The sequence below is a fragment of the Nipponia nippon genome, unplaced genomic scaffold (genome assembly GCF_047370975.1).
Source record: "Nipponia nippon isolate SJK-2023a ecotype South Korea unplaced genomic scaffold, ASM4737097v1 scaffold_21, whole genome shotgun sequence".
NCBI lineage: Eukaryota > Metazoa > Chordata > Aves > Pelecaniformes > Threskiornithidae > Nipponia > Nipponia nippon.
In genome coordinates, this window is record NW_028262338.1 from 1,545,105 (window position 1) to 1,572,308 (window position 27,204).

At 60.0% G+C, this 27,204-nt stretch overlaps 2 protein-coding genes across 7 annotated transcripts; one reads left to right on the forward strand and one right to left on the reverse strand.

Moving 5' to 3' along the window:
- Positions 1-2,885: 2,885 nt before the first annotated feature.
- Positions 2,886-5,259, forward strand: LOC104016594 (proteinase-activated receptor 3). Its single transcript, XM_087760133.1, has 2 exons — positions 2,886-3,061; positions 4,081-5,259. The coding sequence occupies exons 1-2, from the start codon at positions 2,965-2,967 to the stop codon at positions 5,103-5,105; spliced, it is 1,122 nt and encodes a 373-aa protein (XP_087616259.1). The 5' UTR covers positions 2,886-2,964; the 3' UTR covers positions 5,106-5,259.
- Positions 5,260-5,391: 132 nt separating this feature from the next.
- ARAP3 (ArfGAP with RhoGAP domain, ankyrin repeat and PH domain 3) lies at positions 5,392-27,163 on the reverse strand. 6 transcript variants are annotated; one of them, XM_087760129.1, is made up of 34 exons: positions 27,067-27,163; positions 24,206-25,330; positions 23,506-23,567; positions 23,099-23,172; positions 22,786-22,856; positions 18,055-18,324; positions 17,739-17,808; positions 16,770-16,890; positions 16,339-16,526; positions 15,342-15,448; positions 15,036-15,235; positions 14,797-14,882; positions 14,442-14,624; positions 14,046-14,208; positions 13,586-13,717; positions 13,359-13,512; positions 13,108-13,210; positions 12,678-12,876; positions 12,526-12,589; positions 12,044-12,207; positions 11,675-11,887; positions 11,407-11,512; positions 10,720-10,867; positions 10,454-10,522; positions 10,085-10,159; positions 9,849-9,963; positions 9,566-9,694; positions 9,230-9,363; positions 8,990-9,072; positions 8,716-8,751; positions 7,885-7,948; positions 7,642-7,779; positions 7,271-7,309; positions 5,392-6,566 (listed from the first exon to the last, which is right to left on the reverse strand). In XM_087760129.1, exons 2-34 carry the CDS (start codon positions 25,288-25,290, stop codon positions 6,000-6,002), a joined length of 5,412 nt encoding a protein of 1,803 aa, XP_087616255.1. In that variant the 5' UTR covers positions 25,291-25,330; positions 27,067-27,163; the 3' UTR covers positions 5,392-5,999. The 6 variants fall into 6 exon arrangements, with proteins under 6 accessions (XP_087616255.1, XP_087616256.1, XP_087616258.1 ...); XM_087760130.1 differs by lacking the exon at positions 27,067-27,163 and adding an exon at positions 25,481-25,770 and having other exon boundaries at positions 23,506-23,564; XM_087760132.1 differs by lacking the exon at positions 27,067-27,163 and adding an exon at positions 25,481-25,770 and having other exon boundaries at positions 10,762-10,867.
- Positions 27,164-27,204: the final 41 nt, after the last annotated feature.

The window sequence follows — 27,204 nt, forward strand, 5'->3', positions numbered from 1 at the left end:
TGATCCCTCAGTTGTCCCACACTTGCTGCATAATGGCACTCAAGATGACCTGCTCCATGACCTTCCCCAGCACCGAGGTCAGGCTGACAGGCCTGTAGTTCCCGGGATCCTCCTTCCGACCCTTCTTGTAGAGGGGCGTCACGTTTGCTAGTTTCCAGTCATCTGGGACCTCCCTGGTTGACCAGGACTGCTGATAAATAATGGAGAGTGGCTTGGCCAGCTCCTCTGCCAGCTCCCTCATTATCCTTGGGTGGATCCCATCTGGCCCCATGGACTTGTGCGCATCCAGGTGGAGGAGCAGGTCAGTGACTGCCACCTCTTCAACAACTGGGACTTCACTCTGCGTCCTATCTCCGTCTCCCAGCTCAGGGGCCTGAAAAACCTGAGGATGACTAGCTTGACTATTAAAGACTGAGGCAAAGAAGGCATTAAGTACCTCAGCCTTCTCCTCATCCTTCGTGGCAAGGTTACCTTCTGCATCCAACAAAGGAGGGAGATTCTCCCTGGCCCTCCTTTTGTCACTAACATATTTATAAAAACTTTTTTTGTTGTCTTTAATGGCGGTGGCCAGTTTAAGTTCCAGCTGTGCCTTTGCCTTTCTGATCTTCTCCCTGCGTAACCTCACAACATCCTTGTAGTCCCCCTGAGTCGCCTGCCCCTTCTTCCAAAGGCGGTAGGCTCTCCTTTTTTTCCTGAGTTCTAGCCAAAGCTCCCTGTTCAGCCAGGCCGGTCTTCTCCCCCGCCTGCTCGACTTGCGGCACATGGGGACGGCCTGCTCCTGCGCCTTTGAGATTTCCTCCTTGAATAACGTCCAGCCTTCCTGGACTGCTTTGCCCTTCAGGACTGCTTCCCAAGGGACTCTGTTAACCAGACTCCCGAACAGCCCAAAGTCCGCCCTTCTAAAGTTCAGGCTAGCGGTCTTGCTGACCCCCTTCCTTACCTCTCCTAGAATTGAAAACTCTATCATTTCATGGTCGCTGAGCCCAAGATAGCCTCCGACCACCACATCACCCACGAGGCCCTCTCTGTTCATGAACAGCAGGTCCAGCGGGGCACCTCCCCTGTTTGGCTCACTTACCAGCTGCGTCAGGAAGTTATCATCTCCCACACACTCCAGGAACCTCCGAGACTGCTTCCTCTCTGCTGTGTTGTATTTCCAGCAGATATCTGGTAAGTTGAAGTCTCCCACGAGAACAATGGCTAGGGATTGTGAGACTTCAGCCAACCACTTGTAGAATACTTCATCTGAGATGGGGACACGGGGGATGGGGACATAGGGACACGGGGAGATGGGGACACGGGGGATGGGGACATGGGGGATGGGGACATAGGGACACAGGGAGATGGGGACACGGGGGGATGGGGACATAGAGACACGGGGAGACGGCGACGTGGGGACATGGGGACACGGGGACGCAAGGACACGGGGACACGGGGACACGGGGAGATGGGGACATAGGGACATGGGGAGATGGGGACGTGGGGACATGGGGACGCAGGGACATGGGGAGATGGGGACATAGGGACACAGGCAGATGGGAACATGGGGACACGGGGACACAGGGACATGGGGACAGGGGAAATGGGGAGACAGGGACACAGGGAGACGGAGACGGGGGTTGGGGACATAGGGAGACAGGGAGATGGGCAGACAAGGAGACTGGGACATGGGGACATGGGGAGCACTGGGGCCTATGTCCTGGGCAGGAGGACATGGGGACATGGGGAGTGCTGGGGCACGGGGACACTGGAAACACTGGGGACCGCGTCCTTGTGCATGAGGACACACAGGGCACTGGCCCCAGGACATGGTGACACACGGGCTGCCAGGGCACTGGTTCTGGGCCACAGGGAGATGTGGGGTGCCAGAGCACTGGTTCTGGGGTGTGGGGGCTTGTGGGGCAGTGGGGCCTCAGCCCCCAGGCATGGGGACATGTGGGGTCCCATGTCATGTGGAGGGCACGGAGCCTCTGGCTTGGCAGGACCCTGCCATGGGGACACAGGTGTGATGCTGAGCAGTGGCATTCAGTGGGGGACACCTGGAATCAGGAGGGCTCCCCCGCCAGCCCTTCTGTCCCCTGGTTCCTCCATCCTTCTGTCCCTCTGTCTCCCTCCCTTCCCCCCCCCCCCCCCCCCCTTCAGCTCTCACTTCTCTTTCTGTCCTGCTTTTTCTCTGTCTGTGGTTCCTGCAGAGCTCATGTCTCTCCCCACTGCCCCTTTTATCCGCTTCTTGCTCTCTCCCTGACATTTTTGGGGTCTGTCACACATGTCCTGGTTCCCTTGATGTGTGTTGATGTGCAAGCCTGGGCTGGAGCTGTGCCACCAGGTCTGTTATTCTCCTCCACAGCCCCTCTGCTGCAGGAGGCACCCACTTGGGTGGCAGGAAGGGGATGGCAGAGTGGGACAACGCAGGGCAGGTCCATCTACAGGGTGACATCAGCTTGTTAGCCCAATCGAGGTGATTGATCCCTGGGAGTGTCTGGTCCTGGCACAGCTGGGCAGACAGGGTGCCCTGTGTCGCCGGGGTGCTGCAGTGGGGCAGGGGCACATGTCATGGGGCTGGGAACCAGCTGTCTCCTTCCTGCCCCACACCAGGGGCACGTACAGCTCTACCTGCCCACTGTGTTTCACAGCCGTCTTTTGACAGCTGCCTTATGTCTGCTTCCTCCTCCCCATAGCATGCTGGTGGCTGGAAATCACCCTAGTCTTGGTGACGTCCCCCGGATGCTCGGTGGTGGTGGCAACAGGCAGTCATCTCGTGCCCTCCACCTCCCATCTGGCCACTCAGACCACAAGGACGTGCGCAGGACATAGACAGCTCCTGGGCACGACTTGGAGGATAAAGAGGAAGGGTGTCAGTGGGGAGGGGGCTGGTGTCTGTCCTGCTGCAGTGACGCATACTGGGGCCAGCCCTGTCTGTGACATTTGTGCAGACTCAGCTTGCATAGAGGCCACCCTGCAGAAATGTCCCAGCCAGTGCCTTCACCAGGCTCTGCTGCTGTCTGCGCCACCCTCCTGCTCAGCTGTGCCTGTCTCGGCTCGGCCACCCAATTCTCTCCAAGTAAGTGCTTTGTTGGGTCTGGGGGGTGATGGGGTGGGGCAGGTAGGCTTCTCTGGGACAGCCCAACATTGTGGCCCGTGACACTTGGAGAGGATAGCTGGATGTCACGGTGAAAGCTCAGGGCACTGCTCTGCTGCCTTCCCTGGGTGTCCATGTTGAAAACGTAAGGGAAGACCTGAAACCCTGACACCACTTCCCCATCCGTTAGCAAAAATCAGGTTACTGCTCTCATAACCTGAATTTCCCCTGTCCCCTGGATGCAGAGAGGTGGCAGAGGTTGTGGGAAACCTGTTGGATGTAACTGGGTGTCCTGGGAACCAGCGGGACGGAGCTTTGGGAGCTGGCGGTGATGTGCAGGGGAACAGAGCCCAGCTGCGTTTTTTGAGCAAGCCAGAAAAGGGATTTGATCAGCAGTTGTTTGTTTGGTGTTCTTCCTGTTCTTCGCTTTTGTTCTGAGCGTGCAGGAAGATGGTGAGGTGTGGACACCCCTGGCCATGGTGGGGGGCTGAGCCAGGGGAGCTGGCCAGGAAGAAGAGGAGGCAGGAGCCCCAGTGGGAGAACGTCTCCCAGCCTGGCATGAGTGGCCACATCCTGACCCCATCCTGGCATGCATTTCCCATCTGCCCTTTCCATCCTGTTGGGTTGCAGGGGACCCGTTGTGCTGGGCTCAGTAGGAAAAGGGATGTCAGCAGAGCTGTGTGTCCTCACAGTGGCACGTAGGTGCAGAGCCTGTCTGGGCTGCGGGCAGGGTGCCAGGCTGGGCTGGCACCACTGTGGTGGCAGGGCAGGGTGAGCAGCATGGATGGTGCAGGATGTGGCATGGCTCCGTGCAACAAGGGCAGCAGGATGCTAAGGGCTTCCATGTCCCAAGCTGCCCCTGCCACAGGGCAGGGAGATGTCAGGTCCTGCATTTGCTGGTGGCTAGGCAGGGAGGGGTGACAGCTCCTGCGTGGTTCTGAGTGGGAAGGGGCAGTGGAAGGGGGCTCTCGGCCGAGCCTGATGCCTTTTGTCCTCTGCAGTGCGTGGCAAAGGGCGAGTCTTGATCCCCCTCACTCCCCAAGAAGAAGCCACATGCCCCAGGGCCTCCGTGGAAGCTTTTCTCAACAGCACCCTTACCACCCGCCTCCTCCCTGCCCTCTACTCTGTGGTGCTGCTCGTGGGGCTGCCGGCCAACGCTCTGGCCTGCTGGGTCCTGGTGACAAACTTCAGGAGATGTTCCAGCACCCTCTTCCTGCTCAATCTGGCCAGTGCTGACCTGCTCTTTGTCCTCCTGCTGCCCTTCAAGATCTCCTACCACCTCTTGGGCAATCACTGGCTCTTTGGGGACTACCTGTGCCGTACCATGGTGGCCTTCTTCTATGGGAACATGTACAGCTCCATCCTCTTCCTCACCTGCATCGGCCTGGAACGCTACATCTCTGTGGTGCACCCATTCCTATGGAAGGGCTCCAGTTGGATGTGGGGCAAGGTGGGCATCTGTGTGGGCATCTGGCTGGTGGTGGGGCTGGGCATGATCCCTCTGTTTTTGTACCCCCAGACAAGTCATATCGCAAGCCTGAACATCACAACGTGCCACGACGTCCTAGGAAAGGATAAGCAAATGTTCCTCGTCTACTATTTTCTCTCCCTGGTGGGGCTGGGCTTTGGCTTGCCCTTCGTGCTCATGACAATCTCCTACAGCTGCATCCTTGCGCGGCTGCTGGCCACGGGGAGACGCTATGGGCAGGTGGTGCATGTCCTGGCCCTGGTCCTCCTGGTCTTCATCCTCTGCTTCACCCCCAGCAACGTGCTGCTCTTCATCCACTACATTCTGGAGGCCACGGGGTGTAACAACATCACCTACATCTGGTACACCCTGGCCCTGGTGTTCAGCGTCTTCAACAACTGCTTCGATCCCTTTGTCTACTTCTATGTCTCCCAGGATTTTCGAGGCTGGGTCCGGGATGCAGGCAGCTGTTGCCCAGGGGGGCTCAAGACCTCATCAGGGAGGGCCTTGGAGAAGGCAGCCCCGCCTCTGAGGTCCAGTGAGCAGAGCCAGGTGTAGGCAGGGCTGAGGGGTGCCAGGCTGTGTCCCCCTGCCCTGGGGAAGGGGAATCCTGCAGCTTGGTGACCAGCATGAAGGGCCGTGCTGTCCCAGGCTGGCAGCAGAAAATCCTGCCCTGGATCTGATGCTTGCTGGGACTTTACCCCAGTTTTGCACTTCCTCCGACGCTGCCCCTGACCCCCATGGGTCCCCCGACTGGCTTCCTGGCCCTGGCACTCCCGACTCTCCGCATGCTGGACGGTGGCGTCCCTCACTGCTCCTCCTGCAGTAACCAAACCCTCCAGAGTACAAATAAACCTTTATTTCTCCCTGCTGGTGGAAGGAACAGGTATAAATACCCAAAGTGAGCAGGAGCTGTCCTCCATCGCCAAGACTATGCGCCAGGCACACATGGCCAGCCCTGCTCCTGTTGGCCCTTCCAAAATATGCCATGGTAGATGAAAGAAGGGAAGTGGGTGATGGCTTGGGTGTCCTGACCCTGCTTCACAGGCCCAGTGCTGGGGAGGGGACATCGTGCTGTGTTCCCCTGTGCTGGCAGGCACCGCATGCTCCCCTGCCTGACACCGTGCCGTGCTGCCAAAACATGCAGGCAGGCTTTTATTTTCCCTTTTACTTGCTTCACTTGGCACTGGGCCTGATGGCAGACGTGCCACCCATGAGTGAGAGCACGTGTGGCAGCATCCCCAGCCCTCCCAAGCGGGGGTACCACCCCTCAGCATCCCCTTCCCCACTAGTCCCCTGGTCCCCCCCAGTCCCTGCTCCCAGCCCAGTTCCGGGGTCAGGAGGAGGAGGAGGGTGCGGGCTCCACGGTGTGGGAGCATGGGGTATCCATTGTCGCTGCTGCCGGGTGCGACTTGACCCCCAGGTCGGTGGCCACCCCTTCGGCATGGTGGGTCACGTCACCGGCTGTCCCGGCCCCGGTGGCTGTCCCTCGTTCTTCCTGAGGATGACGCTGCTGAGCTCCTGGATGAGTTTGTTGTTGATGGGCGAGGTAGGCTGCATGCTCCTCTTCCTAGGGATTTCCAGGGAGGTCTCTGCGCTGGGACTGCTCCCCAGTGTGGCTTCCTGCTCCCAGTCCCTAGCCAGTGCCAGGGAAGGCTCCACATTCCTCTCCAGAGAAGCTGTTTTGGTGGGTCTGAGCCCCTGGGCTGGGGCTTTGTCACTCTCCAGGTTCAAGCCCCTTTCAAGGGACAGGGCTTTGGTGACGGAGGGACCTGCCACCCTCTGGGCTGGACTGGCGGGCAGCGAGGAGCGCAGCGCCGTAGCTGGGGGCTGCTCAGGGAATGGGGCTGGCTTCTTGGACCTGTCCACGGTGGGTATGGCTGACAGATCTGCCAGGAGCCCCTGCCCCAGCTCCAGCGCGGCCAGCTCGGGGAAGTTGCCCACCTCCTCATAGACAGGATCGGCGTCTGCCTCCTTCTCCTGCTGTTCCTCCAGGGAATCCTGGTGCATCTTCATGGGCTGGGGGAGGGCAGAGGGGTCAGGATGAGGGGCACTGTCCGCACTGCTCAGCTGTACCCCTCCGTCCCCCTTACCACCGTCCCTGCACTCAGGTACTGCCCAGGGACCCTTGTCCCCTTGCTGTGGGGCTGGTACCCACAGGGGACCCACCCACCATCAGGTCTATTGGCTCAGGCACTGTTGCCCCTTCTTCCTCCATTGCTGATGGAGGGTGAGCTTTTTTGTCCCTGCCGAGGCATGGTGCATGCCACCACGCTGTGGCACTGGCCCAGCATCCCCTGGCAGAGGTGATCTGGGGTGGGGAGGGCAGACGGACGCCCACACAGCGCACAAAGCCAGACGAGGTGAGGTCCAGCAAGATGACCCCTGCAGAAATAACCTGATGGTGAAGAGGACCCAAACCTATTTCCTTGCATTTATGTTGATCCCCTATGGGCAATGTGCACCCAATGGAAGAGGCACTGGGAGCTGTGCTGGACTGTTGTGCTCTTGCTTATACACACCGGGACCATGCAGGGACCCCCATCCCTGGGTATGGGACACAGAGCAACGGGCACCCCCTCCTCTGCCACACAGTGTGGGCTGGATGGCCCAGGCATGTCTCCAAGTGCAGGTGGGATGCTGCAGGCAAGCCCTTGCTGCCGTAGCCAGAAGGCACGGTGCAAAGCCAGCAACGGATGCACTCCACGTTTGCGGGTACTTACAAAGAACATGGACAAAGTCCTTCGCGTGTGCAGGCGGCGCTAGAAACAGAGGAGATGAGCAGAGGTAAGCATGTGATAGCATGGAGCAGGGTCATGGATGCCTCGGCAGGCAGAGGACTGGCAGTGGGGTGCAGGACCCCACGTGCCCTCATAGGGCCCTGCACGCATGGAGAACTGCCACGGACACAAGCACAGCACACAGCACGCACACATCGCCAAGCACAGGGACACACACCCAAAGCATCCATTGGTGCCAGGCAGCGTGCACCTGCCTCCGGGGCCCTGGAGTGGGTGCATGGTCTCAGGACGGGTGCATGGACCTGGGTGGGTGCAGGAGCACCCGTGGGCAGAGGTAGCTGTAAGGGCTTTACCAGGGTCTGGTTGGCGGAGAGCATGGTGGCATCAGTGCTGTCCCCATGCAGGGGCACCAGTGGCATGGTGCCGAACTTCTGCTTGGCGAGGTCAGAGGAGGAGCGCCGGCGCATGATCACAGGGCGTAGGTCATCGTGCTGTGCACAAGGACAGGGCAGGGAGGGGGGTCATGTCAGACTGCCCTGCCAGTCCCCCCCATCCCATCCCAGCCCAACTGGGTGGCACGGCCAGCCTGCACCCACCTGAGCCTTGAGGATGCTGGTGGTCCAGTCCCACAGCTCAGCCTGCCCTGAGCACACAAGGTACCTGCAGAAAAGCCAGCTGAGAAGCTGCCAGGGAGCAGGGCCAGTGGGGCCCATGTCCCCTTGTCTCCTTGCCTGTCTCCTGGTGGGGCTGCACCTCTGAAACTCTCTGCCTGCCCAAAGCGCTGCTTCAGGGCAAGGCAAGAGCTCATTGGGCACCCATGAGGCACCTCAGCTCAGCTGTCCTTGCTGCCCTTAGAAGAACATCTCAGCTCCATGTCCGTACTGAGCTGCTGCCCCAACATCGGCAGTGTCAGGGAAATGGGGACAGGATCAGCAGGATGCACGGGTATGACTGGGCATCCAGCAGTGCCAGGGAGGCGGGGTCAGGGACCCCAGGTTAGGGTGGGGCACGGGGTGCAGGAGCACCTGGTGTTGGGTGCTTGGGGACACAGAGCAGTGTTGGGTGCAGGCTAGCAGGCAGCGCAGCCATGCACGTGACATGCACACCTGGGCAGGGTGGGCAGGCCCCTCTGGAGCCTGGTGCTGGGTGCTTGGAAGATACATCTCCCAGGGGTGCTGGTGTGGATGGGGAGGTAGGAAGGGTGTGTAGTACAGAGATGGATTGCCCCTGGAGCCTGGCCCCTACCTTGTATCAGGGAGCATGTGGCCCCACCATTCTGTCCCTCGAGTGCCCCAGCCAGGCACCAGCTCTGCCCTGACCCCCAGCACCCTGTAGCACTGCCTCTGGCACTAAAACCCACTCCCACTAAAACTGGGGACAGATCTCAACATCCCCCATATCCCAGGATGGCAGGGGCAGATACTCACAGCTGCTGCTTGTCCAGGGTCAGTGTGAAACCCCACCTGAGGAAAGGAAGAGACAGGCTGTGGGGCAGCCCCGCCAAGCTCAGACACAGCCTGGGGTCTGTAAGCAGCAGGGTGGGGGGGCTGAACTTGCCCCACAGGCCCAGGCTTGTCATGGCTTTGGGTCCTGGTGGGGCTTGGCATTCTCCCAGCAGCTGAGTTCGTGTGCCAGGTGCTGGGGGCAGGGACTGAGGGATGCACATGCCCCAGTGCCATGGCCATGGAAGGTCCCACTTACTGGGCTGGTGGTTTCAGCTTCTTCCTAATGCCCATGTAAACCTTGGCTGCGTCCAGGGGCCACTCACGCTCCGGTTTGGCACTCTGGGGAAGGAGATCCATTGGGTCAGCCCAGCTTGGTGCCAGCCTCCCTGCCAGGAGGGCAGCCACCACCGTGCCACCACTGTCCCTGGGCTCCCGCTCCCCTCTTCTCCTCCCACCCTCGGGGCGCAGGTCCATCCCCGCAGCATCCCCTTGGTACCCTCTTCTCCTTGAGCAGTAGCAGCCTCCGGTCCTGGATGACGAAGTAGCGCTCCTGAAACTTGTTTCCCAGCAGCTTGGGGGGCTCCTCACGGCATTTCAGCAGCCCACACTTGGGGGTCTCACGCTTGACGCCTGCCCAGTGTGGGGAGATGGGGGTCAGGGGGGCTGGGAGCATGTGAGGATGGCTGGGGTATTGCAGGGAGGCCACACTGTGGGTGTCAGGGTTGTGCCCCTGATGGCTGCAGGGTGGTGGCTGGGGCAAGGGGAAGCTCAGGCAGAGCTGTCCCCCTCTGGGGACACCCCTAGGGGCTGGGACCCTTTGTGATTGCCTTACCTGTGAAGAGACAGCTGCCCTCACCAATGGGGACCTTCCTCACCAGCAGGTATGCAGCGCTGGGCTCTGGGAGCTTGCACCACTGCAAAGCTTGCTCCAGCACCTTCTCCTTGGGGTGCAGGGGCCGCTCTGGGGAGGCAGGGACACTCTCACCGCTGTGTCCCCTTCCCTGTGCCAGTGCCCCCTGCCACCGGCAGCAAGTCACCCCCTGTACCCCACACCTCCTTCTCACCAGCCCAGCCATGCTGAGAGCATCCCCCCATACCATCCCCACCATGCTCACCCAGCTCCCCGTTCTCCAGGGCCTCGAAGGTCAGCCAGATGTCCAGGCTGGCCGCCACATTGCGCATCTCCAGCACTTGGTTTGTGAGCTCCTCTGCCGTCATTGTGGGGGACACCTGGGGCCGGACACACGGGGAGATGCGGTGGGTGGTGGCAGGATGGGTCCCAGGGACAGGCTGCGCCAGGAGCCTGCATCCTTCCTCCCTTCCTCTGGCACGGCCCTCCTTTGGGACTCACCTTCAGGGTGATGCAGCAGTCAGGCAGCTTCTGCTCCAGGTAAACTTCGATGATGAGGTCCCCTGCCTGTGACAGCTGGGGGAAGAGCGGGTGGCATTGGTGCTGTGCTGGCATGGGTGCTGTGCACATCCCTTCTCCCCAGGGGCTGGTGATGGTATCCCAGGGAGCTGGGGCTGCTTCTCTCCTGGGCAGGAGCCTCAAGGTGATGGGCAAAGGGGAGACAAGTGGGGGAAGGTCCTTCCCCAAATATCTGGTGTGGGACAGCAGGGACACAGGGTGCGCAGCTGGCAGTGCCCCCATCCTCCAGGCAGTCCCACCAGCCCGGGGGTCCCTGATGTGATGGGGGCTGGCAAGCATTATCCCTAGTACCTGGGTGTCCTTCCAGGTGGTGATCAGACTGTTCTCCAGATCCATCTGGGATACCTGGTCCTCGTCAATCTGCCAGAGGAAGGGCGCATGGGGCGAGAGGGGAGACACATGGAGTCAGTGTGGAGTGGGATACTGACTGAGTAGACATGGCCAGGATGCAGGGAGGGATGCAGGGGGAGGCAGAGGTGGGCAGTATAGAGGGATACAAGGGGAGATGGACAGAGCCAGCATGGAGGGGGCTGGCAGAGCCCCTGCAGGGAGCTTACATTGAAGATGCTGACATAGTTATCAATGAGGTCTTCCATCACCTTGACCTCGTGCTCCCCCTTGCCATCGGTCTGGAAGAGGCTGGGTGCGAAGAGCAGCGACAGGTTCTTGGTGCTCATCTGGTTGAGGTCTGCACATTTCTGCACCCTGGGACAAGGAGGACAGAGGTGAGGGGCTGGTTGCACTCTGGACGGGGTTTCAGTGCCAGCCACCCTCCTCTGCTTCATACAATCTCTCCTGAAAAACAGCCTGTTTTTCCCCAGCTCCCCAGCAGTGGGAACTTCAAGTCGGGCAGTTCCTGTTTCCAGGACTTCCAGCTGCCATCAAACCAGACAACAGCCTCACCTCATACTCTGAGTAGGGGATAGGAATTTTGTTTTTTCCCTCTTTTTTTTGGGCATTGGGTGAAGTTTACGTCCTACAGGTGGCTGTCCCTTACTCACAAACCTCCTGTCATTCCCCCTTGCTGCAGTATGGCTTTGGGAACGTTTGAGTTGTCCCAGAGCAGCATGGTCCAGCACATCCCAGCTGGGGGGCTGGTGGGGCAGGGCATGGGCTCTGGGCTCTTCCTGGCTTGCAGGGATGGGAGCCAGCATTCCCTGGGCAGTGGGGAGATGCCACACTGCTAGCTGGCCTTGGGGACCCCAGCTGGGCCAGGGGACCCGGCAGGGAGGTGGCCCACTGACCGGTAGAGGTGCCCGATAAGCGCAGCCAGGGTCTTGTGGTTGAGGCGAGGCAGGCGATGAATGAGCTCCTTGTACCGCTCCAGGCGCTGGGGCTTTGAGGAGATTTCTGGAGGAAGGAAAATGAGTTGTGGACCATTGCTGAGTCTGGTGGACACGGAGCAGACATGGCACCAGAGCTGGCACCAGGACCCCGTCCTGAGGGACACCAGCCCTGGGGGTCCCTGACAGGCAGCCCAGTGTGGGAGCAGGGGTTAGGTGAAGGAGGTACCTGCAGCCTCCTTCCACTGTGGGTGCAGCTCCAGGGTGAAGACAGGGTCCTCGAGCTCACGGAAGAACCTCTTCAGCACATCGGTGACATCCTCGATGAAGTTGTCGCTGATGCGCAGCTTAACGTTGCGGGCATCCCGCCGAAACTCCTCCATCAGTACCTTGATCCGGGACTTGGCTCCATTCTTGCGGTAAATCCCCTCGTGCCGCAGCCCTGGGGCAGGGACATAGGGTCATGGGGGCCCAATCCTGCCCAGAGAGTCCCCAACAGGGCTGGTGCCCCAAGAGTGGTGCCTCTTGCCCGGATCCCTTGGCTGCCCCATGTGTGCTGGAGGATGCTCTGGCTGTGCCCCCACCATGCTGGGCTCACCATACTGTGTGATGAAGGCGATGCAGCTGTCCACAATGATGGGGATGTCCCCCCGGCTCAGCTGCTGGTCCCGCAGTGCGTTACCCCGGCCCCCTGCTGATGCCTGAATGTCAGCATACCACGCTGCTGAGTCTGCCCGCGACAAGCCCTGCAGGTAAAATGTCCTGAGAACAACAAGGGCAGAGAAGAGGGAATGAAAGTTGCCGGCTAGGGTGGGTTATCCCCTCCTCCCCGTATGCACAGCCTGGCTCCGGGACAGGGAGCAAGGCACAGTCAGGCTGAGCCAAGGGACGTCCTACCCCAGTGAGAGACCCCAGGCTGGGGTGACCTCTGTAAGCCCCTTGGCCACAGCCCTGCTGTCCCAGTAGCATCCCCATCAAGGCTTTGGGATCAGCATCGATGCATGCATGAGTGTCTTTGCCCCAGGAAGCCTGCTGAGGTTGTTTGGCTCCTTCCTCGTCATTCCCATGGCCAGGACTTACCTCCCCATCTCCACCAGGATCAGCAGTTCCTTCTTCTCTGGGGTTTCCGTGGGGGGAACCAGACCTGCATTGGGGTGAGAAGTAGAGACGTCAGAGCCATGCTCGGCCACCCACCACATGGTGCCTGTCCCAGGCTGCAACACGGCACTCACTGAGCTCCTGCAGCCGCCGGAGATTGATGCTGTCCTCAGCCCCATCCTCCTCGGCAGGGCAGATGAAGAGGTGGGCTTTCTGCAGGATGAAGAAGGCCTGCTGCCACCGCTCGGGGTTGAGCATGCACTTGTAGCGCAGCTGGCCCACGCGCTGGAACTCGTAGCGCAGCAGGCAGTGACAGCTCACAGGTGTGAACCACTGCGGGATGGAGCAAGAGACGAGCCAGGTAAAGACAGGGCTTGGCCCCCAAGCGCAGACCCCCACGAGGATGGGGGCAGGTCACTGGGGAGGAGGGGAGCCCCTGCAAAGGGAATGAGGGTGCTTGCCACAGAGGATGAAGAGCATGGGTAGCTGGGAGGAATCATAACAGGGAAGTGGGGACAGAGCCCAGGGACACACCAGAGACACAGGGGGCTGGGGCTGGCTTACTTTGCCGATGGCGCTGGCCCAGGCTTGCAGCGTCTCGGGCCCGTCAGTTCCCAGCTGCTGCACTTTTTCCCCAGTGAGGAAGAGCTCGAGGGTGAATCGACACCTGCAGAGGACGAACCAGCCCATCAGGGCAACCCCCCACCCCAAACCTGCGACTAGACCATTGCACCAAGCAGGGAGCAATGCCCATCCTTGCCCTTTGTGTGCCCACAGGCTCTCTGGGCATGCAGCGGGGGCACGGCTGGGGCTACCTTTCAGTGGGGCTGGGGCTTGCAAGCACCTGGGCTCTGCTCACGCCCAGGGAGATGAGATCCGCACTCTCGATGTGGCCCAGGGGCTCAGTGCATTTCTCCGTCTCAAAGAATAGCAGGGCTCTCTCCAGGGAGCACCATGTGCGCTGGAAGTCTGCAGGACCAGGGGGTCAGTGGCACTGGGGTGGGCACCCCACTGGCTGCCCTCCTGCGGTCCTCATGCTTACCGTCTTTGCTCTTCTTGGTGCCCGGGAGCTTGGCAGGGGCCATGGCCCGGTACAGGTACCCACTGTGCGTCACCGGCTGTGTGATCTCATTGTAGACACCCTCTGGACCTGGTTCCTGTGCCCGGGGGCTCCCTGTGGGGAACGGCACTGAGAGCGGGACGGGACAAGGCACCCACCAAAGCATGGGTACCAGGAGGGCAGGGAGACCCCACTCCACTTGCAGGTGTATGCAAGGGAGTATGCCAGGCATGGGATTCCCTGAGAAGGGGCTCCAGAGGAACCCTTGCTGCCTTGCCCCATCCCAAAAGACCAGTGCAGTGGGGCAGGCAGGTCTCCCAGAGAGCCACAGTGCCTGATGCCCTGGCTGTCCCCAGCCTTGGGATGTGCTGCAGGGGACGGGGCAGCGGCAGGGAGGAAGCCCCCCCATCACAGCCAGATGGGGCTTGAGGGTCCTTGTTACCTGAATGGTTCCTGGGCCTTTTGCTCTCCGGTCCCCACCAAAGGTCAGCCCCAGGGGCCACCTCGCAGGCAGGGGGGTCAGCCGCCAGCCCAGCCTCTGAGGATGAGAAGAACTGCAGGATGGTCTTGAGCAGGGCTGGTCCTGCCACTGCAGCACACAGTGCCTGGGATGAGACAGAAAGGTTTAGGGACTATGTCCTGGCTAACGGATACCCTCAGCATGCTTCCAGGGGTACTTGAAGGCAGGCAAAGTGGGACACAACCTCTCACCCGAGCTGCCTGGCACAGGGGTGCAGGTGCACACAGCCAAGCAGGAGGTGTTGGCATCTCAGACACAGAGCTCTGGGGTGGTTACCAGCACCCCAGAATCCTGCCTGCACCCTGAGGTGGCCCCTACCTGGAGCACGTCCTCCTGAGTGGTGTAGTGGGGATGGGGCAGGCGGTACCGACCCTCTCGGTACTTGCGGGAGATGAAGTCCCGTCTCTGCTCAGCACTGGCATCTGGGTAGAGGACCTCGGCGGCGGGGAGGCGAGCAGCCCAAAACCGGTTGGCTCGGTCATTTCCCAGCATGATGAAGAGCTGCAGGAGAGTCCCATGGTCATGGCGAGCACCAGGGCCAGCTGGGAGGAGCAGGATGCCTGGCATCCCTGCATCCCAGGGGAGACTGTGAGGCTGCCGCCCTGCCTGGGGAAGCAGCCTGGCCCCTGAGCATGCTGTGACAGCCCCAGCACCCTGCCCTGAATGCCTCTACCTGTACAATTTCGTTGGACCAGACACTGGTGTCAAGCTTCAGACTTTGCACCTTGGAAACATTGGAGCCCAGGCTGCGGTGCTGCCCTGCAGGGAGCAGGAGAGTGAGCACCCTTTGATCTTGCCAGGGGAACCAGCACCCAAATCACACCCATACCCCAGCCAGCACCCTGCCTGCCCAGGCAGGCCCAGCCCACACCCGCCTGGACCCCCATGTGCCCCCCAGGAAGATCTACTGGCCTGCACACTGCTTGCAGATGACCACACACAGGTTGATGGATGCCCAGTCGGGACTCTGAGCCCAGCAGTCTGCACAGTATTTGTTGGCTTTGTTGGACCAGATCTTCTCTGCCACCTCGTAGTCATAGAGCGTCTCGGCTATGGCCTCCTGCAGGGCCTCCATCCACTCCCGCTTCTCCCGCTCAGACTCTGCCACGAAGCTATGAGCACCAGCACAGCCAAAACTCAGGAGCCTGGAGCAACCAGCACCCATGACCAGCACCTGTCTGCTCCCCCCACCTCGTCCCACTTGGGTGCCTGGGATACCTGAATATTTTGAAGGGGGTGATGAGCTCGAAGCTGCGGTTCTTGGCTTCGCGGATGGTGGAGCCACGCATCTCAATCAAGCAGATGCCAATGCCCATTTTAAAGAACTGCAATTCAGAGTGATACTGGTATTGGCTCTGCAGCACCGCAGCTGCAGTGGACACACCACCCTGGACATGCCCGTGATGCTAAGGCTGGAGCCAGGGCACCAGGGTGCCTGGTACACCCACTCCCATCACTGCTCTGCTTGGACCAGTCAGACGTGGTACCCTGCCACACCTCTCAGCCATCCCGTGTGGGCTGACATAAAGCATTCAGCAAGTATGTTATGCCTTAAAATGAAAGGCAAGTTCTGCCCACAGACCCCGAAACCTGGCCATTCAAATCCTTCTGTTTTGGGGATTTGAGTCCACATTGACTCAGGCACACTCATAAAGCAATTATCAAGTTGAGCAAAACCCACAGAGGTTTGATGCTGCTTCGCGCATGCCAGGCAAACTGGAAATGAGGTGACTGGGAAAAAAAACAGGGGTGATGAGAAAATTCAGCAGGCAGGAGGTGGGGATTTCTGTGGGCAGCGGGCAGGGTGCGATGTGTCGGCAGAGACTTGCTGCCTCCTGTGGGGCAAGCCTGCGTTGCAGCAGGTATGTTTGCTGGTCATTGATCCACCTGTCCTGTGATGGATTGGGATGCTTTGGTGCAACTAAGACCTAAGTGCTGGGCAGAGATGAAGATAATTTGGTGACAGTGAGGAGATTTGGAGGGGGCTCAGCTCCTGGCAGTCCCTGCATCTCCAAGCCCAGCTGCCCTGTGCAGGATCTCCAGCTTGCTTCTGCACCATTCCCTTTCTCCCTCCTGTCCTTTTCCTCTCTGCTCTCCCTTTGGCACTGAACTTGGCTAAGCTCCCTCCATCCCTTCCATCCCTCCATCGCTCTCACCCCTGTCCACCATTGGCACAGCCCTCTGTGCCAGCAGGGTGTCTGGTCTGGCCACGAACCTGCTCGCTCTTGTATAGCCACATCTCAGGCAGGCTCAGGGCTGCAAACACCTTGGACTTCTGGCCCTTCAGCTCCAGGATGCCTGACTTCTGGCAGTGAGTGGTGTTGGTGGGCCGGGGCCGGGACCCCACCAGGCGCTGGTCCGTCACCTTCTTCTGCAGCTTGGAGCACCACTCATTCCTCTGGGCTGGGGACCAGGTATGAGGGAGTGGGTCTGAGCCCTTCCCAACAGCCCTGGCATGGAACAGAGCACCCGGCAGGCATGGCAGGGGAGAGGTCACCTCACTCATCGCGGATGGATGTTTTGGGGATGGGATGGGATGGGATGGGATGGGATGGGATGGGATGGGATGGGATGGGATGGGATGCTCTGGCTGGAGGAGGGAGGCAGGGATGGTTCCTTGAGGCCCTGGCCCGAGTCTTTGCTTACCCTCGTTCTCGGCGCGGAAGACAAAGATCCGGTGGCTGGTGAAGACCTGGAACTTGTTGTCCTTGGTGGAGCGAGCCATCTCGATCACGGACAGTGGGATCACCCCCTTGGGGTATGGCTCCTGGAACAAGCCCCCAGGCAGGGTTATCCCCCTTTGCCCTTCCTGCAGGGCACTTCCATAACCTGACCACCCCAGCACCTGCCTTGCTGAGCATGCTGGTGCCATAACCATAGGGGTAAGGGGATGTGGCAGGGATGCCTGCAAGCTCCTGCAATAGTGGCTGCTCTGGGGCCATGCATGGTACCTGTTTCTGCATGAGTGACACTGATGTGGGGCCATCCCATCTGGGTGTGCCATGGGACTGGGGCAGCAATGCCTGTCACCCCAGGTGGCGTGGCACCTACGAGCACCCTGCAGCAGGCCTAGCGGAGCCATGCAGAGCCCCCACAGAAGGACGAGAGGATGTGGGACAGGAAAGGGTTGTTGACTCATCCCACGCACCTAACCCACAGTGCCATTGCCCCCCATGAGAAAAGCTCCTCCATGCAGCACATCCTTCACATCCCCCAGGTGCTTGGCTGGCTGCTGCCTCGTAGCACAGCTCGGGGTACACCAGCAGCCAGGCAGGAGCTGAGGAGTAAGGTAGGGATGGGTCTGTGGCTGGGACCCAGATCCCTCATTTGCAGTCTGCCCCAGGCCTTGTGAGCCAGCAGGATGCCCCTCGCCTGCTCCCAGTTGGCAGAGGGACCCTTGCTACCCTGGGCTTCCTGCGGCATGAGGCTGTGTTCAGAGCCCCCCAGGCACAAGGGCTATGGCTGCTCTACCCTGGCAATGGTAAAGCAGTGCTGTCTCCTTACAGAAGCTCAAAGGAGTCAAAGGGGATGTGGCAGCTTGTGTAGTGTCAAGGCACCCTGCTTAAGTGGCATGGAGCAGCCTCCCTACCCTGCTCACATCTTGCCCCTTCGTACCTTCTCACTGCTGAAGTACATCAGGTTCTTCCCATCGAAACGGACATAGCGCCTCTGGAAGACATAGTTCCTGTTCGGATGGCAGAAAAATGGGGCTGTTGGGAAGGGGACGACCCCTCCAAGGACCCCACATCTGCTCACAGACCCCCCCTTTCCCCAACAATGACCCCTGCAGCACAGCTGGGGCACCCAAGAGGGTCCTCCTCCTGTGGGGAGGTCTGGCTGCCCCAGTAGCATGGTGACTAGTGTGCCAACTTCACCAGCCTTGCCCAAGGGGGCTTTACCTATGGGGACTGCCCCATGGGTGGGCACATACCCCTGTGGGGAGAGCTTGTCCAGCCAGCCGCTGAGCATGGTGGGTCGGGGCTCGGAGAGCGACGTGAAGCTGGCGTAAGGGGAGATGGTGAGGTCATCCAGGACCTCATCTGGGTAGAGATGGGCTGGCAGGCTGAATGGGGTGCCCTCGGCTCGTGGTGCCTCCACAGTGGAGTACCCCTCCGTGTCGTTCTGGACGATGCGGTCTATGAGCCGGGTCCGGGTCTCCTCGTCCTCACTCCTTCCCTCACTGCTACACTCGCTGCTTGTCCTGTGAGAAATGAGGCTGTGAGAGAGCCCGGCTGTGGCAGCATGGCTGCTTACTCTGCAGGGTCCCAGTCAATGCCATCCCATTTGGGGATGTCTCGCACTGCTCCTGGCCCCATCCTGAACTCATCAGGGCACCCAGTGACGTGGGTGTTTGCATCTCCATGAGCAGGATGGGACAAGGGCTTATGAGCCCCGTGGCCACCAGCAGCCCGAGGCTCAGCCAGTCCTACATGATGGCAAGGCTGGGGGTAGCTGGCAAAATGGGCTTTCTCACCTTGGGTAATACCGCACAGACCACCACACATCTCCAAACCTCTGGCATCACCTCCTTCCCCTCTCCACACCACAGGCAGCAAACTGAAGCCAGGCAGCTCCCAGTCCCGCATCCTGCTCCCTGCTCTACACCCACCACAGCTACCTCCTCACAGGGGTTCTCAGCCTGCCCTCTCCCTCTTCTCTCCTCCAGCGTTCATGGCACTGGGAAGGTCCTTCTGCCACGACACCCTCTTGCCTGCTCTTGCATCCAGCCGAAATGTTTTGCCAAAGGATTGGGATGGACAGATGGGCCGGTGGAGCTCCTGCATCCATCTTCTTTTCTGGGGAAGCCATGCTAAACCCCCCAGCCATGCCTGGGGAGAGTATCCAACCATAACAATAGAAGGAAATGATAAAAATAAACTGCTAAGCCTGCCCCTTCACCTCAGCCTTCTCAGCCAGACATTTTTCTTTCCCCAAAAAGGAAATGTGCTGGAAAATGTCTGATGGTCCCAGGAGCTCACAGGAGAGCTGCCCAGGTGCAGTGGTGATCGGCAGGAAGAGAGTCACAGCAGCCGGGACATCCCAGCACCATCAGGAGAGTACTTGTGCCACTGGGTCACTCATGGCATCCAGTGCCAGGATGAACAAAAGGCTCCAAGAAAGGCAACGAGGATGGTCCGCGCACTGTCCCAGCTTCTGCCTGAGGAGCACCTGAGCAAGCTGAACATCTCCAGCAGGGAAAGGGCAAGTGATGGGGGTACGTTTCTGAAGTCATGAGCAGCATGAGGAGGGCAGAAAGTCATCTCCTGGCCACCACAGCTTCAGTCACAGGAGCTGGGTGCCATCAGATAAAGTTAGTAGGAGCAAGGTGTAGAACCCCATGGGAAAGAAGCAGCTGACCTGTGGGACTCCTTGCCATGGGATGTTGTAGAAGGAGAAATTTATGGAGGAGAAACCCACGGGGGGTACTGAATATGTGAAACTACCTCCAGCACAAGTCCAAGTGCTAGAAATGCTTTTGGATCAGGAGAATGACCCCAAACACCACCCCTCATCATAAATTCTCCAAACACCTTGTTTTGAGCACTGCCTTGTTTTAGGAGCCAAGGCAGTGCATGAACCCGTGCTTTGACCCTGGACAGGCACCTTATGAGGCCATCAGACATCAGATGTCCCTGAACCATGTGGGACAGAAGCAAGACCTGAAGTCTGCCTGGAATGATGTTGGGCTGGAGCCACCAAGGCTAGGGGTCAGCTTCAGAGAAGTGTGATGGTGTATGGGGCTGAGGAGATGGATAGAGAAGGAAAATGGCCTGTTTGGCTCCAGTGTCTGCAAGAAAGACAAGAAATAGTCATGGGCAGCTTGGAGGCTCAAAGCACAATGAAAACTGCTATTTAATTAGCATAACAGAGCTTGGCATGGAAATTCATCTGGCTGGAGTCCCAGCCTGGTGTTCAGCTTCTTTAGGAGGTACTGGCCAGGTAGCGGGGTGGCTGGAGGACTCTACATCGTAGGCGGACATCAGCCTTGAGTGCCAGAGCTGAGTAGGAGACAGACCCACTGAATGGATCAGGGCAGGAGAAAAAGCAGAAAAATCCATGATAGCCCCTTCCTGAGCAATGATTTACAGCCACTGAAGCCACCAAATGCTGGAGGACAAGCAAAGCCCACAGCCCAGCTGGCGTGGGGTGTCTCAGCATCCCAGGAGCACACCACCACTCAGGCCAACTCCCAGCTCTGTCCTTGAGGGCAGGTTTGGTGGAGGAAGCCTTCTGGCAACAAGTCTGCAAAGGCCAAGTCATCTCCCTTTTCAGCTGGTGTCAGGCAGTGAAGACAACTAACCTTAGGGCCAAATGAGTCCCCAGGGCAAGGAGAGGGTATTTCCAGGTGAGCTGAGCCTGGAGGGTGATGCCTGAGGTGAACCAAGTTGGGGCAGTCTCAGCCTGTCTCCTCCCACATGGGACAGCTGGTGGAGGACGGGTGATGGAAGAAAGGGATCTGCTGGTGGTGAGGGGACCAAGGAGCTGCTGACGGATCTGGTCACTTCAACTAGGGGTCATGGGCCAGAAAATCAACCCATGAGTGGGCACCTGGAGGTAGGTAGGGAGATAAGGAAGAAGCTGTCAAGGACACATCATTCACAGTGTTTCTTTTCCTGCAGGGAAGATGCCTTGAGGTGTGGGGAGAATCAGTCCGGGTAATCTCTGCCTGAGGATCATATCATCGTGGATTTTGATGCAAACCAGGGCAGGGTCCACCATCCTCACCATGATGCCTGAGGCGTCGCTGTCTGAGCCAGTCCTCTGAGCTCCATGGTGTGACACAGGCACTGCTGTGCCACCATCTCTCTCCTGCTGAGACTGATGTCTGAAGTAAGGCAGATGCTGTCCTCTGCACCAGCATTTCAGGGGGCTGAGCATCACCAGCTTGGATGAAGGTGTTCAGCATCAGAGCAGGCGAATCCCACACTACACTTCAGGCTCTGCTGGACCCTCAGAGACCCAGCTCCCAGTTTTAAGGGGAATTTTGCATTCCTCTTCCTCTTTTCTGAGGATATCTCATTGCTGGCCGAGGCAGCTCTGCCTGTTTCTAACACTGACACTCACTGACCAGACCCCAAGCCAGAGAGCAGTGTGGTCCAGATGAAACTCCCCCAGAACAGGGCGAGAGGAGGTATCTCAGGTAGGAGGAAGATATTGTGCCAAAGGGGTGGGAGGGCCTCTCTGAAGTTTGGGAGTGGGAAATACTTCCTATAATGAGTGGGTTGGTGGGCTGCAGGATGTGCTCGTGTTGTCCCCAGTGACCAGGTGCCAGTCAGCAGGATGAGGAACTGGCTGAACTGGAGAAACACCAGTGTTGAAGCAGAGGATCGGGAGGTCCCACAGAGGCAGGGGCAGGGGCCAGGGCTGGTCAGCAGCGGCTCAGCAGCTGAGCAGGAGCCCATAGCTCTGCTCCAGGGGGATCACAGTCAGACCAGTGGGGCTGGTCTGGGGAAGAAAGCATTGGAGCAGCTGGCCAATGGGCTCTATGAGCACAATGCAAAAGGTCTTCAAAGGCTTTTCTGTCTCTTGTTCAACTCTCCCCACCGCAACCACCTTAGCGCTCAGGCTGGGAGAAAAAAAACCAATGAACTGCTGCCTCTGACACTCTGCTGGTGGTCGCATCCCGTCTCTTCTCAGCAAGACCAGGCTGCAAAGTCCCTGGTGGGTCCAGGGCTGCAAGTACCCGGCCGATGCCCTTCGAATACTCTGGATCCCAGCTCCCTGGAAGCTGCTGGAGGGAGATTGTGACCCACAGGCCAGCACCCAGCCTCGCTCTGAACTGCTGGCTCAGAGGCTCCATGGCAGATTTCAGTTTTTCTGTTTACAAAACTCCTGTTCCCAGGTTTTGCAGTTCCCCACCCATGGCCCATGTTGGCTCTCATCTGGCTGCAATGTCTGGCTGACTGTGACACTGGATCAGGCCACACTGCAGTGACTCTCACCCGGAGCAGGAGATGGGCTGGACCAACACTGTGACCAGAAAGGAAGGGGCATGGGGACGCACTGGCCAGCAAGGCCACGGGTAGAGCTGAAGGACAGAGAGCTGCAGCTCGCCTCCTGCTCTCTAAGCAGCACAGGAAAAGGAACCCTCCCCATCTGAAATGGGAAGAGCAGCTTTCCTTCCTCTTTCTGAGATGCTATCAGGAGTTATGGAAAGTACATTTCAAAAGCATTTTAAAGGTGCCCCTCACAATCTCACTGTCCACCACAATGAGACAGATCAGCAAATGCTGATCTGATGGTGCTGGAGCCTTTGGAGGTCGCACATCCCTTCATCTGGAGCTTGGAGCCATCCCATTTCTGAGCAATCCCTGTCCCTCGTGGTGCTTCCCTGCTCCCAGTGCCCAAATCCAGGCTCCGCCTAGTGTGCAGGTGCCCAGTGCCACTGGCACTGCCCCAGCTATGTACCCAGAGCATCTGTTGGCAAGCACTGTCCCCCTGAGGGCCACCCACCAGCATGGCTCCTTCTCATCTCTGAGTCCATCGGCTCTTCTTGAGACTGCTGACCTGGTCCTAGATGCTCCTGATTGGCTCTGTGGTGGGGGAAAAGCCTCCCCCACCTCTCAGACTGTCCCCAGGGGTGTCCCCTGTCCCCCTGGCATGCAAACCACAGACTCTGAGCCCAGCCCAGCCCCTGAAGCCCAGAGGAGGTGATGCCTACCTGCACGCTTCTCGCTCCAGGTCCAGCTCGGACACTGCCTCGTAGCTCTGATCAGAGGAGATGGCAACACCCTGGGAGGAGAGACTGGTTACATCTCCTCTCCCTTCTGCGCTCTCCCATCCCAGACCTCCTCAACCTGCCTGGCCCACTGCACAGGAGGCTCAGCCTGTGACTCCCCCACCCCAGCAGTAATGCTCAGCGAGGCACTGCCGGGCACCACGGTCTCACCAGCTGCAGCTCCCTACTTTGCAGCAGCTGGTGGGATGCAGAGTGATGACAGGGGACAGCCATCATCCCCACAGCCTCTTCTCACCTTCTTCTCCCGGGATGGGGCTACATGCCCAAAGATGGTCTCGCTGTAGGGGCTGACAGGCTGCTCGCCAACCTCTGTGGGCAGAGATGTGGGAAGGAAAGGCAGTCAGCGGTGCCTGCTGCAGGGCAGTGACCAGCCAGGACTGTCAACCCTGGAGGGGGACCCCCCCACCAAGCCCACCATAGCATGCCCCAACATCCAGGGCATCTGGCACAACAGAGATGCCAGCCCAAATATGTGTGGGGCTGGGCCCTGCCTTGGCCCAGGGCCAACCTGGCCCCTGAGCAAGGCAGGAGCATGGGGCAGGACCTGAGGGAAAGGTAGGGTGTGCAGGTGTCCCCCTCACCCCCGTTCCTTGGGGACACTGGGAGGTCCCTTCTGCACACTGGTGCCCTCGGGGTTCTCACCTGGCTTGCCAGTGGGTCTCTGTGGGATGGCAGGCAGGCTCCCACCGGTCCAGCTGGGACTGCTGGAAAACAGGAGAGGGGTTACTGTGGCTGTGGCTGGGATGGGGTGGGGTCCTGCAGGGTTTTTCCACCTTGTTTTCCCATCTGGCTTACATGGGCTGGAAGCTGCACCTGACTGGGGCTGAGCCCAGCTTTGTCCCCCAGGATGTGCAGCATCCCCTCCCTGCTTCCAGTGCCCTCCTTGTTCCCTTCTCCTCCCCAACCTGGGATCTGTCTGGCTGTGTCTCCTGGGACTGCTGGGCATTTCCTATCCCAGCTCACCCCCCTCTAATATCTCCTGCCTTGCTCCCAGCATGAGCCAACCCCAGAGCCCTCACTTAGCCACCCCCTCACTATGCTGGGGAGCCCCAGCCCTGCTGTCTGGGGGCCAGAGGAAGCGCAGCAGCTTCTCCCCCCAACAAGAACGAGCCGTCCAGCGGCCCAGGACCACCCTGTCTGCTCAGAGGGATCCCAGCTGCCCTGCGGGACCGTTCCATGCAGAGGCATGGGGAGGGTGGTGAAAGGGGCTTTGTCAGCACCCAGGGGCAGGCAGGGCCAGGCTGAGGATGGGGTCCCGGGGTGGGGGGCTCTCTGGATCCTCGGCACTGACTGCTCTGCACCCCTCCCCCACTCCCTGGGGTGAGGGAAAGCATCTGCTTACTCAGGCTTGTCGTCCAGCTGGGTCAGCTCCTGCAGCGATAGAGCTGGGGGCTGGGTGAAAGCTTGACCCTGGGGACCATCCTCCCCTCCTGAGTCCTCAGTAGGTGCTGACAGGGGGTTGAGTCCTTCATAGATGACGTTGGACACCATCTCCAACCTGCCCTGCCCTGAGCCTGGCTGCGAGGCTGCCCTGGGGCACGGTGAGGGATCTCTCCTGGCTGGGGTGGCTGCAGGGGGCGGCTGCGGGTTGGCCGCAGGGTGACCCTCTGGCATGCTCCCAGGGCTGGGCTCAGCTGCCGGGACCCTGTGGCTGTGCCGTGGTGGGACAGATGGAACAGAGCGGGCGAATTTCTCCGATGCCTCCAGGGTTTGTCCATGATCTGGAGCTGGGGGGGACCATGTCTGCTCCCGAGCGCTCTCCCGCACTCGCAGCCGGGATGCTCCCATGCCCATGGCCACGTCCACTCCTGAGCCAGCCAGTGGTGCTAGCCTGGGCTCCGGGCTCTCCAAATCCGTGGAGCTCTCCCCTGGCACAAATCCCTCCAGTACCACAAAGGCTGCAGGTGCCCCGTCACTGCCCGAGCTGTGTGCTGGCACCGTGGTGCGTGCCAGCGGCACAGGCGCCAAGCCCTGCTCTGGCTTTGAGCGAGAGAAAACGGTCCTTGGCTTGGGAACCGGCTTCACAAGGGGAAGAGCAGGGTCCTTCTCTAGAGGCAATGCCTGGGCAGGTGCAGTGACACGCTGCTGTGTCCCAAAGGTGTCAGTAGACCCTCCCAGCTCTGCTTTCATGGCATCCTTGCCCCCCTGGGGGGCATCCAGGACCTCGGTGGCTCGGAGATGGGTGTCTCCTGCTGTGGGTGCCCCCCACGACTGACTGAGCATCCGTGTCTGCTGTGCCAAGTTCAGGATCCTTTTGCGGTGCCCGGTGGCGGTGATGCCGATCTGCTGCAGGTGGTCACCATCCAGCAAGGTGGCATCTCTGGCGACATGGTACCCATGTTGCTTGAAGACATCCTGGTACCTCTCCAAGTGGATGGTGGCCAGCCAGTCTGCAATATCGGAGTCAAGACTGCACGGGGAGCTCATGGCCCTGGGGTGCCTCTGCAATGGATGCTCAGCCCATCATCTGTGGAAGGAGGAGAGAAAGGGAGTGAGGAGGCAGGAGGAAAGGAGGGGGGGGGGTTCAGCTGCCATGAAGGGCATGGATCCCACAGGTGGGAGCGCAGGATGCTCCTGAAGGTCCTCCCGCCTCACCACTCTCCGCGGAGCCTCTCACCTCCCAGCTCAAGAAGCCAGCATCCTGTTGTTCCTCAGCCCCAAGCCTCTCCGCCCCTCCCCGGAGCTGCCGGATCCTGGCCCTGCTTTGTCGGTGAGGCCGTGACCCAAGCCCAGACAGGAACCAAGTGGCCGGGGGCTCACAAGGGAGTGGGTGGGTGAGCAGATGTTGGGTGCTGGCGCATTCCAGGCTCCACTGTGCGCAGGACTGGGCGGGAGGAGAACAAGAGCAGGCGCAGCCGGCGGGGGTGTCCCGATGGAGGGGGCTGCCTGAGGCGGATAATGGGGAGAGAGCAGCTGGGCCCCTCCCAGGAGATGAGCTCCTGTGCTGGGCAGCTTGGGGAGGGCTCTGCGGCCGGAAGGGCCAGACCATAATCTCTCTCTCTCACTGCTGGCGAGGGCATGGGAGAGGTCAGCATGACTCATGGGCAGGCAGAGGGGGGACAGCCTCCCACCCACCCCCAGCTGGGATGAGCCCCTGCATGCCCCGCTGCCAGCACCCGCAGCTCGAGACAGAGGGGCATGGTGCTCACCTGCCAGGTCCTCCTCCACCAGGGACCCCCATTCTTAAATTATTTAGTGGCACAGCCCTGGGACAGAGCTGCGGGCTCTCTGCGGAGTGCTGAGGGCCTTTTTCCCATGAATCATGCTGCTCTGCACTAAACCATCTGTGCTGACTGTGCTGCCACTGGGTCTTTTTCCAGTTCCTCCATTTCCCTCTATTGTTCGGCACAGGCTTCCTTCCTGCTGCCTGCACGCTCCCACGCATCCCCTGCCCCCTCCTGCGGGAGCCTCGTCCTGACCCACCGAGGGAGAGCCGGGCCAGGCTCCCTGCTGCACGAGCCCCCACGCAGACATCTGCCTGCTCCCCACCATTGCCTCCACAGGCAAGGGTTGCACGAGTGGCATGGGGAAGTGTGGGCAGGCTGGTGTGCTGGCGGAGGTGGTGGTGTCCCTGGAAGCACGTGACGGGGTGATGCTGTCAGCAAGCACACGCAAACAGCAGGGCTCTCTGCTCACATGTATGGGTGTGGGGTGTGCGTGGTGCGTGTGCCCAACCCTGTATGCGTGTGTGCAGCGGGCTCCCCACAGGGCAAGCAGCTGCGCACCAGTGTGCATTGAGGAGGGACAGTCATGGCAGGAGCTGGCTAAGAAGCTGGGGAAGCAGGGCATGGGGAGCAGGGCATGGGGACATTGCAGCTGGAAGGCTGCCTATTGATGTAGAACCTACACAAAGGGCTGGGTAGGGGGGTGTGGAGGGTGATGTCCTGTGCCGGTGTGGGCTGGGTGCCTTTGCCACAGGGTTAAAGGGCTGTACCCACTTCTGCCCATCAGCTTTGTGCTGAAATGGAGCAATTTCCCCCTTTCTTGTGCCTGTATCACCCTGAGGGATCTGCAGCCAGCTTTGCCCACTGCCTGCCCTGCCTGCCACAGGGAGGTGGACATCATCCCTGTCCCTGCAAACCCATGCGGACCAGCTAGTGCAGTGGGCTGGAAGCAGGCAAAGACTGCCCCAGTCCTGGCCCTTCTCCCCTGTCCCCAAGTCTGTCCCATCCATCCCCTGCCGTCCTTGGGGTTCTCCCTCACCTCTCGCCCTGCAGCGCAGTCCGCAGCCCCTCAGGGCCAGCTCCGGTGGAGCAGCACGGTGGTAGTGCTGCTGTGGGCTCCACGGCCACCCCGCTCTGGGCTCCAGGGTGATGCCAAGGTGTCTCCGCCAGGCACAGG